Source organism: Ranitomeya variabilis, chromosome 5 (genome assembly GCF_051348905.1).
Source record: "Ranitomeya variabilis isolate aRanVar5 chromosome 5, aRanVar5.hap1, whole genome shotgun sequence".
Lineage (NCBI taxonomy): Eukaryota > Metazoa > Chordata > Amphibia > Anura > Dendrobatidae > Ranitomeya > Ranitomeya variabilis.
The window spans coordinates 85,094,505-85,105,762 of record NC_135236.1 but is presented as its reverse complement, the minus strand read 5'-3'; the positions used below and the strand labels follow the sequence as shown (position 1 = coordinate 85,105,762).

The following is an 11,258-nucleotide window of genomic DNA, read 5'->3' as shown; positions in this document are numbered from 1 at the left end:
GTTGGCAAGAAGGGTTTGGGTCATAGTAAATATTTATCTCAGAAGGGATGCCATTATTTCTATGAATTCAGTGGTGTGGAATTTCCTTGTTTCATTATTACTGGGACATATTGGTGAGAGGTATGACTGGTGTTATCTGTAATCCCTCCCTGACAATCACTATACTGGGCCTATCGGATGTGTGTCAGCTGAGAGCAAATATAAGGCCGGAGGAAACCAGGAAATACCTAATAATGTCATAAAGTCACATGAATGGAACTTCCTGGCAAGAAATTCTCAGAAAACTTGCTCCAGGCCATATTTATCTTTGTGGCTGACAGGCAGCTACTGGAGGTTGTGCAGAGGCATGCAAATTCAGGAAAAGCGGATGTCACAGGGCTATGAGAACTACAACATCCTCATAGCCGTGCTATGAAGAACAGGCAGACACAGGATGTACCTGTATTACCTCCAGACATGAACCTTGCTGAAATCACATTGCCCCTTAAAGGTCATGTTCACACAATGCAAGATTTTTTTGCCTCAATATTCTAAAATTATTGTACAAAATGACAAAATGTTACTGGCAATACAAATTTTAGCTAATAACTTTTAAAGGGGTGAAAGATGAAGTGGTTTTCCTGAGATCATTGGCTGATTAATAACTTTTTGAAAAAAACAAGTCTGACGACGACAGCAAAATAATTTTCAAAAAGTGACTGATCCTTTTAGTAAAAATTTTCAGTTTAATCAATTTTAGACTAAACTTCAGTGATTTTCCTCACATGCAAAAAGTACAGAATTTCATCATCGTTTGGTCAGTGTATAAAGTTTCTATCATCAGTGGTTCATCAGTAATTTTCTCATATGCTTAATTACCTCCTGACCTCCCACAGAAAATAGCCATCTGGGCGGTCCACGTTCAATTCTGCAGTGACGCTTTAAAATGCATATGGGATTCGGACGTATGTGGCAACTGGGGCATAGACTATAATAGTGTCGACAAAGCGAACGTGTCCTCTGCCATGCATCATTTTTGGGCATATTTGCCTACTGGACGCGGACACTGAGACGTAGTAGACTGCGGACGTTAAAACCCGAATAGAATACGCACCTGAAAAACTGATATCTAAATGGGGCCTAATGAGTATTGGGGATTTACATGACGTGTTTTCACACACTGCGACCATACTGCTGTTTTGCCTCTGAAGAAAATAGCCTTTCACCGACACGCTGTGACTGCAACGTTTCACCAGCGTTAACCTGAAAGGACAGGTGAGTCTGCCGTTTAGGGAGTTTTCAGGGTACAAGTAAATGAAGGCATAAATATATTATTTATGCTAGAAAATCATGAGGGATCACAGGGTAATGGCTATCAACCCATAAAAGATATAATTGGGGCAGAGAACTGACAGGAGGAGTGACACCTGGCTGTACAACCCGCCCAGCCTGACACTCCTTACATAAGTCATAGTACGGCTGTACTGAAGCCACAGTATTGGAGGAGTGCAGGCTGCAGGTAACCTTTTCTAGAAGTCTTCCCTGGGAACGCTTGTATTTTTCTATAATGGTGTATTAGGCTATTTTATGCATCAATGTTCTCTATAGCATTTTTGAATGTGGCGAGGAGCTGACCATATTTTTACTTTTATGGATCCTCTATTGTGTTGTGTAGGTGATCATGCTATTCCTGTTTAGAATGCATGTCTGACAGATTACTGCTAGGAAAAAAATTATTCATGTGGTCATTATGTAATGTGTATGCAGGGCGTGCTGGGCGTTGTGCCAAATATTGCCGATTTCTGATCTATGGAAAGTTTTATATAGTAACATCTCCACTACAAGTTATTTTACGATCAGGTTTCAGGGGTTCATTTTGTTCAAAACTTTGGTTGAGGTATGTGTACATGATCCCTATTCCGCCTGTGGGGGAAAAAAAGCTTAAAGCTAAAAAACTCACAGCAATATCATAGGGGTATGTGTCCACGTTCAGAAAACGCTGCGTTTTTGACGCAGCGCTGAGCCGCAGCGTCAAAAACGCAGCGTCCAGATGTTACAGCATAGTGGAGGGGATTTAATGAAATCCCGACTCCACTATGCGTTAAAAAAAGCATGCGTTTTTGCCGCGAAAACGCACATACGGTGCGTTTTTCCAAAACGCAGCATGTTGCTACAATGAGCAAAACACGCAGGCACACCGCAGGTGACTTGCCAGTGACCTCAGGTGCAGTTTTGGTCAGGATTTTACCTGCATAAAATCCTGACCAAAGCCTGAAGCAAAACTGAACGTGGACACATAGGGTATGTTTCCACGGTCAGGAAACGCTGCTTTTTTGACGCTGCGCAGAGCTGCAGCGTCAAAAAAGCAGCGTCCAGATGTTCCAGCATAGTGGAGGGGATTTTATGAAATCCCGTCTCCACTATGCGTGGAAACCCGCACGCGGCGGCCCTGCGACTCCGGACATGCTGCGCGTCTTTTCAGATCGCAGCATGTCCGTACACCTTGCGGGGACGCAGCGTCCCCGCAAGGCATATCACAGGGCCCTATGGGACAGAGCGATCATCCCGGATGTGAAGAGTTAACCCATCCGGCATGATCGCGTCCTATTAAGGGGGCGGAGCTTAGCGCCGAGCGGCTTCGCCGCTGCGGCGATATCGCCGCCCATCCGTACCGTGGAGTCATACCCATACCCTAATTGTGCACATGTTCTGTCTTTTGTAACTTCTTATAGCAGCTTCAAGTTTCGAAAGCTGTGAAACGGCTAAAAAAAAAAGTGATCAGACATTCGTTTTGCCGGTCACTAGTTTATTTATATATAGAATTAAAAAGAAAAAAGCCGATGGCAAAAGGTGCCGCAATTGACTTTTAGGACAGTCTTCAGCGAAAACTCAGCTTGAGAAATGATGCAGCATCAACAATTAAAGTATTTGGTCTAGTAAAAAAAAAAAAAATTACCGTATGCTAATAGTTGCACTGGATCCAGGAAAAAAAAAAATAGATGAAATACAGATGGCTTGAGTGGTGCATCTGATAAGACTAACATATGCTGCCCCTTTTCACAGTCTGTGGAGAGAAAAACGCAAAACACACATATATATATATATAAAACTAGATGGCAGCCCGATTCTAAAGAATCGGGAGTCTAGAATCCATATATACTTTATTTATTCAAATGTAAGAATAATTTGGTGGGCGGGGACCCTCGGCCTCCGATTTGGTGGGTGGGGTCCCTCTGCCTCCGCTTTGGTGGGCGGGGCCGCTCGGCCTTCGATTTGTTGGGCGGGGCTCCTCGGCCTCCGATTTGGTTGGCGGGGCCCCTCGGCCTCCGATTTGGTTGGCGGGGCCCCTTATCCTCCGATTTGGTGGGCGGGGACCCTCGGCCTCCGATTTGGTGGGCGGGGACCCTCGGCCTCCGATTTGGTGGGCGGGGACCCTCGGCCTCCGATTTGGTGGGCGGGGACCCTCGGCCTCCGATTTGGTGTGTGCTCTGCCTGGGGCCCCTGTGCTCTGCCTGGGGCCCCATATGCTGCCTGTGGCCCCTGTGCTCTGCCTGTGGCCCCTGTGCTCTGCCTGGGGCCACTGTGCTCTGCCTGGGGCCCCATGCTCTGCCTGGGCCCCTGTGCTCTGCCTGGGGCCCCATATGCTGCCTGGGGCCCCTGTGCTCTGCCTGGGGCCCCATATGCTGTTTGTGGCCCCTGTGCTCTGCCTGTGGCCCCTGTGCTCTGCCTGGGACCACTGTGCTCTGCCTGGGGCCCCATATGCTGCCTGGGGCCCCTGTGCTCTGCCTGGGGCCACTGTGCTCTGCCTGGGGCCCCATATGCTGCCTGGGGCCACTGTGCTCTGCCTGGGGCCCCATATGCTGCCTGGGGCCCCTGTGCTCTGCCTGGGGCCCCATATGCTGCCTGGGGCCCCTGTGCTCTGCCTGGGGCCACTGTGCTCTGCCTGGGTGTAGGACACTGGTGACGTCACTTAGCTCCGGACATTAGCTCCGGACAAAGCCACGGAAGTTGGCACAAATTGCAGGAAGTAGTATTCTAGGCAATTATATATTAGATATGCTTGTCTGAGCCTGGCCTAAAGTTGGACCAGATTAGGGAGATATTCTATATCTGGCCAGACTTGCTGCAAAAGCAAAACCTTTAAGCCACGTGCACACGTCAAGTATTCGGTCACGATTTTACCTCAATATTTGGAAGACAAAACCTGGAGAGAAATAATCAGAAGAAAAGTATAATAGAACCATATGCACCACTTCTGTATTTATCACCCACTTCTGGTTTTGGCTTGCAAATACTGAGGTAAAATACTGACCGTGTGAACGTGGCCTTACCCATATAACCGTGAACTGTGTTCAAAGCACATCGGCGTCGCCCTATAATATTAATCTAAGTTCTCACATTGTGCTCCTGTACTGGACCTTGTTTTGAGTTACCAAGTTCTAATTTAAAAGCACATTTCGCCGGTTTTCTATGACCCCGGCAATATTGCCCCCCACACACATCCTTCACTAGCATTACGGTACCCAAGGGTAATAATAATGGGGAAAGAGACCACCTTAGACTTAACCCACACTCTCCAGGAAACCTGCTGCAAAATGGACGCCCTCGATGGTACACCCTTGAATTGTCTAGGCAAGGAAGGTGCCATACGCCTTGGGAAAAGTAACAACCATCCTACTGGCTTTACAAAATAATACAAAAAAAAAGTGCTGAATTTAGTTTTTCAAATCCTGACAGAAATGGGCAAATTAGTTTTGTGATTACTACTTTTTTATTATTATTGGATGGGGGGTGTTAAGTGTCTGTATCCTTATAATGCGCATGAATTACAAATGTTCCTTGTATTATGGTGTATTTTACTCTGGAGGACACAACCGGCCCGAGGCGCCACAGAATAGTTCAGTTGCCGCTGTCATTCTTCGTCACATCCATGAGCGATGTCGCTTGTCAAGACAATATTTCGGTGACAAGTTGCATTATGTTGAATGAAGTTCTGTTTAATATCCGTCTCCATTACTGGCTGAGACCTGAAAGTGTCATTTACAGAAATCCACATTTTTCTTGATCATCCTCCAGAGATGTTATGATCAGTGACAGACCAGCACCGCTCTGGGCTATTTCAGGACTACATTTTACATGAGTCTTGCTCAGCAGCTCCGTGTAACAGAGTTTCTGCTATAACTGATGAAATGTTAATGGAAGAGAAAAAAAATCAACCATTAATACTTTATTTTTGTAATGTAGATTCTCTAGGTTCCTATAACTCCCAATTATGTCCATAACTGTGACAACACATACTGAAAATGGGCACTGAGGCCCCACCAATATCCAACATTGCCATAGGATCCACGTTAGCAGACCTCAAGGGTCAGACTTCAGGCAAGTCATAGGTGGGAAACTGGCAGCAAGTCTTCAAATTTTCTTTTAACAAGTGAAAGGGAGTATTACAGCTGCCCATAAAAATGGGTTTTACAGATAATTCTAAACATATTGGGTCATCTAGAGAAAAGGAAATGCCTTGTAACCCTCATCTCAACTTTAGCAACTAGATGGAGCTCCAGAATATATGTCTAGTAATAGTCTGATTTACATGTAGGACCCAACTGTGGGGCAAATTTCCTAAAACTGACTTACAATGAGCTCCGAATAGTCTAGAACAGCAACATTTATCACAGTGGTACATGCTTAATATTAAATTTGGGCACTCTTACACTGGTTAGTCTATCTACACATCATCTCATGGTTAACTACTTTTTTTTTTTTTGCCAATCTGTGAAGTAATTTGGCTAGTTTTATATGCCCCATCCTGCTAAGCCATGCCCTCTTGTCTTGCTTGGATTTATTTAAGCCATGATTCTGGCTCCGTTTCATTAGTATATACGGTATATGCCCCTTTACCTTCTCCTACTGTTTTGGCCTAGTCCTTCAGATTATTACGGTACATTCTATTCCTAGATGACAGCTATCACAGCCAGGGCAGGAAAATATTTTTTGCTGATAATGCATAGCTCTTGGACACCTACGCTAATTCAAAGGACAGGCCAATAATTGGGAACAAGTGTTTGCAGGAATACTTGTTTCCAGATTATAAGCCTGTCTAAACAGGCCAAAAATTCCCCAACGAATAATCAAAACGCTCATTTGTCGGGTGAGATGATATATTTTTTTTTCAATTTAATCTTAATAATACTGACTTTTCTTCTCACTTTTTTTTTTTTTCTTAGTGGTTCATCATGTCGAATGCTTCCAAGTCCCGCGCTGTTATTATTGGCATTACAGAGTTTCACCCACGATCAGGGGGCAGTGGTACAACATTACCGCCCCGGAAAAGTGTCAAGCATGACATAAAACGACTTCACAGAGTACTTTCCAGTCTTGGATTTGCAGTATCTCTTTATACAGACATCAGTGGCAACGAGATCAGAGAAATTTACCAGAGAGGTAATGAGGACAGTTTAGAGAGCTCTCACAAAAGTACTCTACGGCACCAGAGGGGGCGCTATATATGCAATTAATGCAGCTTAAATGACTTTTTCTCCAAACTGACAGCTCTAATTTTGACATCAGAGATGTCTCTAATCTGTGTTCTAGCATTCACAGAGCAAATTGGGTATTGCACATTGCCTAATGGATTGTTGGGTTGGGTTATTTAGAGAAATCCAGTATGGGATTAGATCAGAAATAAGCCAGAAGAGGGGGCAGGGGTAAAAAGGAAGTTAGGATGAAAGAGGAAGAGGACCTCTTTAAGAGGAGGAATACTAAGTGTTTCCCAGCTGCAATAGTTAGATTTTGAGGCAAACTTGTTGACTATCTCAGAACTTCTAGAAATGATGGGAGGCCTACTGAGCTCCTGGTAAAGTATACAAATTTACCGGGCTGGTCTGAGCCTTTCTAAAAACTCCTTTTAAATCAACTTTTCTGTGAGACTTCTTCTTTCCATGTGGAGAAGGACATGGGTGTGGAGAGGCGTGACTTCAGAAAAGGGGCATAGAAAAAGCCAGAATGGCTTCCTTTCCCTGATGCTTGCCATGAAAAGTTGGCAAGTTATAGAGATTTTTAGAATTCCCATCCAGGGGGAGGGAAGCTAGTTTTTCGTAGAATATTTGCCAGTAATGAAAGTTAATTATAAAAGATCAGTCTTATTTTTCCTAATAATTAGAACAATTATGGATTTATTTAAATGGAGACAGTGAGCACTAATTCGCCAGTTTGGGTAGAGATGATCAAATGGAGTTTCCTTCAAATTTCACAAAACGATCGGACTTGCTTGATTACTGTTAGGGACAGTATGGCATTTTAATTAAATAAAATAAATAATAAAAAATTATAATTGCCTGTATTTGCATTGTAGCTCCCCTCCCGGTTCCCTGATGGCTGCTTCTTCACTCCGGTCTTCTCTTGTGTCTTCACTCCAGCACCCTAGGCGCAGATGAGATCTCAAGGGACTTTACAGCAGAAAATCTAATCTGTGCTAAAGAGTGACAATAACTGAATATCTAAGAGAAGACTGGAGCTGAAGGAAGCAAGTGAGCCAGCGGAGGACGCAGTGGAGCTGCAGTGCTGAAACAGGTGAGGGTGAGGTGGGCATACATTTATTATATTAAAGCCCCCGTCACACTAAGCGAGGTCGCTAGCGAGATCGCTGCTGAGTCACAAGTTTTGTGACGCAACAGCGACCTCAGTAGCGATCTCGCTATGTTTGACACGTAGCAGCGACCAGGCCCCTGCTGTGAGATCGCTGGTCGTGTCGGAATGGCCTGGACCTTTTTTTGATCGTTGAGGTCCCGCTGGGTAGCACACATCGCTGTGTTTGACACCTTACCAACGACCTCGTTGACGACGCCGACACCGGCATTTGCGTTGCTCCGATTGGTGGTCGTTTCGTTATACAGGTCGCCGCATCGCTGCTGCGTCGTTGGGGAGATCTCACTGTTTGACATCACCAGCGACCACATAGCGACGCAGCAACGATCCCTGACAGGTCGTATCGTTGTCGGGATCGCTTTAGCATCACTAAGTGTGACGGGGCCTTAACCCTTTCTGTTTATTATGCACAGGGGTCTGCAGAGATGTCGGAGCTTGATAAATGGCTTTCACCAGCAATTTGCTTTGAATAAACTCCATGCAAACTGAATTTCATAGCTGAATGTGAGTGATTCTGGCGACTTGCATTTGGCCAGACTTGCTCACCTCCACCTAAGGCTGGCGTTTTAAACGGCCGAGTGCAATGCGATAAAAAATCGCATTGCACTCGGACCAATGTTAGGCTATGGGGCAGCTCCCAGCAGCCGACTTTTTGTCGGCCGTTTTCTTCGGTCCGAGACAATCGCAGCATGCTGTGATTGTCTCGGACCGAGGAATACTCTGGGCTCACTCGCACCCATATAAGCCTATGGGTGCGAGTGAGACAGCGCACATCACTCGGATATCATCCGAGTGATGTGCGTTATAAGCGGACCCCAGCAATGGAGGAGATGGAGAAATTCATTTCTCCGCCTCCTCCGCAGCTGTGCTCCGATCCTCCCTGTGCGAGAGAATCGGAGCACAGACGCAGGACACTCGGCTCCTGCTCTGCCGCGAGCAGGAGCCGAGTGTCATTAGCATATCGCATCCGATGCTCTCTCATCGGATGCAATACGCCAGTGTGACGCCGGCCTAAGCCTAATGTTCTGGGAAGCAATTACAACCCAATCTTGCCAAACGTCAACTGATAACTACGAAGGCTGAAAAAGTAATGGTTTGCTATGCATCATTATTGCCTCTTCTCTCTAGGAGAACACATGAGCATGGAATAAAGATTATTATTATTTTTTTTTTGTAAGATCCGATGCATGGAGGTCCCTGACAGCCCATACTATTGGATTGTTGGCAGGTCCATAATGGGTAACTACTGTTGGATGTTTCATCGTTACCAGTAATTCCGATCTCTTCTGCAGAGAGTAAGAAGCCACAAGGTGATTGCTTTATCAGCATTCTTTCCAGCCATGGTGAAGAGGGCATCATATATGACTTTTATGGGGAACCTGTTCTGCTGAGGGACCTCTATGACCTGATCTCTCCACACAATAGCCCAGCGCTGGCTGGAATACCCAAGCTATTCTTCATACAGGTAATAATTGGCCCACAGGGATAGACTGGTCGGTGGGCAATATTGACTGTACTGTACTATATCTTATGTATATGGTATGATTCTTTTTCATTTTGGTTGCAGGCATGCAGAGGAAGCAAACTAGATGAAGGCACAGAGCTTCAGACTGACAGCGCTCCGGTGCACATAAGTGCCTTCTCTCACATTGACTTCCTTCCCAGAGATACTGTGGTCATGTTTGCAAGCAGTGAAGGTACACTAAAAGTATAATTGAACTTAAAGTTGTAATGTGGCCCCATAATGCATCATTAGTATCTGGAATATGGCCATCCTAGAAGGTGCAGAGGTCCATAGTGTAGGGCTGAATTTTGGTAGGAAAGGGGAATTAGAATTTTCATCAGGTTACAGTTGGTAGCACTGAACATTTGATGTCTCTTTTAATCATTTGTTTTATCCCTCTACTTTCAGGATACGCAGCTTTCAATAATCCCTTGGGTTCTTTCTTCCTGAAGGCATTATATGACTTGCTAAATGGGAGTGAAAAGGATCTTGAACTGACTCAACTACTCACCCGCCTGGCTTATAGAGTAGCCTACAATTTCGAAAGTAATGGGAAGAATGGAGGTTGTAAAGAGATGCCGTGCTACATCACAAACCTTACTAGAGAGCTCTATCCATTCCGGAGATAGAGGGAAAACTTGACTTGAGACTTTACAATGAAGAGACTTGGCTAGTGGGTTATTGGATGATACTTGATGCAAGGTATGGACGTCTACAAGCCACTGAACCGTACCTTGGCCTGAGCATGTAGCTACACGTACATGGCAGTGGTCTAAATCTTTGCCCCAGACTACCTACATCTACAGCCATGAAACCCCAAAGACCAACTGGCTAACAGTATGGAGGGTCAACATCTTAACGAGGATCTGTACCTTGCCATAATAATTATGAATGTATTATTTCTCTGGTCTTATGCCTCTGTTTCTGATATGGACCCATCTTTCCTGTATATAAATCTAGTTTTGTTAGCCAAGAAGGTGAGGTCCTTGTGAAGATGCCAACAGAGAAGAGTTGAGGACCACACTCAGTTGGATGCCAAAGCTAGATTTATATGCAGGGAAGATACACCCATATCTCAGGAATGGAGAAGGCCAAAAGAAAAATCACACCAGATTCAGGAGAACAGCGGCATTTACATTAGAAAAAAAAAAATCCATACTTCTGGCAAGTGACAAGTAGGATTTATAAGAACCACAATATAAAACTACTAAAATGTATAATGGATGGAGCATGTTGGATGGATGTTTATCTGTCGTCTATGTACAATATTTTTCTTTTTTAAAGAAAATATAAGCTGCTTATTTATTGTATAAATATTTATGCAAAAGTAATTAAATTTATTTTCGTAGCCAAAAAAGGGTCCAAATATCATACTTTTCATTTTATAAGCTGGAATTAAAATGCATTAGCACATTTATGACAATCCAGTCCAACCACTGTTGGAGAGAGCGGTCCCAGCCCTAGGTCCTATTCGCTTAGATATTGGGCAACAAGATACTATAAAACACTCCTCTCAAAATTGACTACATAACTTGGAAAGAGGTGAAAAATTGGTCCAAGGGTCATGGTGAAGGGGGGGGGATTAACATCAAGACTTTCCATCCTGGCAACAAAAGGCTCAGTTTGATCTTGGCAGTGGTGTCCCCTCATCTATGTCCATTACTAATTCTGTTTATTCGTTCCATCAATTAGTTCTGCTTCATCATTTTACTTAATTGGTGCTAAAAAAAAAAATAAATAAAAAAAAATGGATACATATTTGCTTCACGGAATGAATTTGCTTGTCAGTTTGGTCATAATAATAATATCTGTCCAGGGGAAAAAAAATCACCAAACGTGATTTGGATGCTGATCCAATCGAAGCCGCTTTTCTATCTGGTCCTTTTATTTACCTTTTAGAAAGTGCTGACTCCTTTCGTTACTTAGTTTGTAGTTATGGGATGTGATTGTGCAGCGCCCCAGAGTCCTGGTCGTTGCAGTACTGTGGCTCCGCCACTATGGGGAGCTATGGTGCGTCTGATGGCACTGAAGGAGTTCATCTAATCAGGTATCACAGTCACCAATACATTTCACAGCCGGGCCTCCGGGGGGAGCTAAGGGTGCTATTCATTAGGCCACTCCCCACCATAGT

General features: G+C 44.4%; 1 protein-coding gene across 3 annotated transcripts; it reads left to right on the top strand.

Annotated features, from left to right (window-relative positions):
* The first annotated feature begins 208 nt into the window (after nt 1-208).
* On the top strand, nt 209-11,009 carry LOC143774990 (caspase-7-like). Of its 3 annotated transcripts, XM_077262805.1 has the most exons (6): nt 1,450-1,498; nt 5,224-5,358; nt 6,204-6,420; nt 8,916-9,088; nt 9,191-9,320; nt 9,536-10,850. In XM_077262805.1, exons 3-6 carry the CDS (start codon nt 6,213-6,215, stop codon nt 9,754-9,756), a joined length of 732 nt encoding a protein of 243 aa, XP_077118920.1. In that variant the 5' UTR covers nt 1,450-1,498; nt 5,224-5,358; nt 6,204-6,212; the 3' UTR covers nt 9,757-10,850. The 3 variants fall into 3 exon arrangements, with proteins under 3 accessions (XP_077118922.1, XP_077118921.1, XP_077118920.1); XM_077262807.1 differs by lacking the exons at nt 1,450-1,498; nt 5,224-5,358 and adding an exon at nt 209-1,254; XM_077262806.1 differs by lacking the exon at nt 5,224-5,358 and having other exon boundaries at nt 1,390-1,498; nt 9,536-11,009.
* The last annotated feature ends 249 nt before the right edge of the window (nt 11,010-11,258 follow it).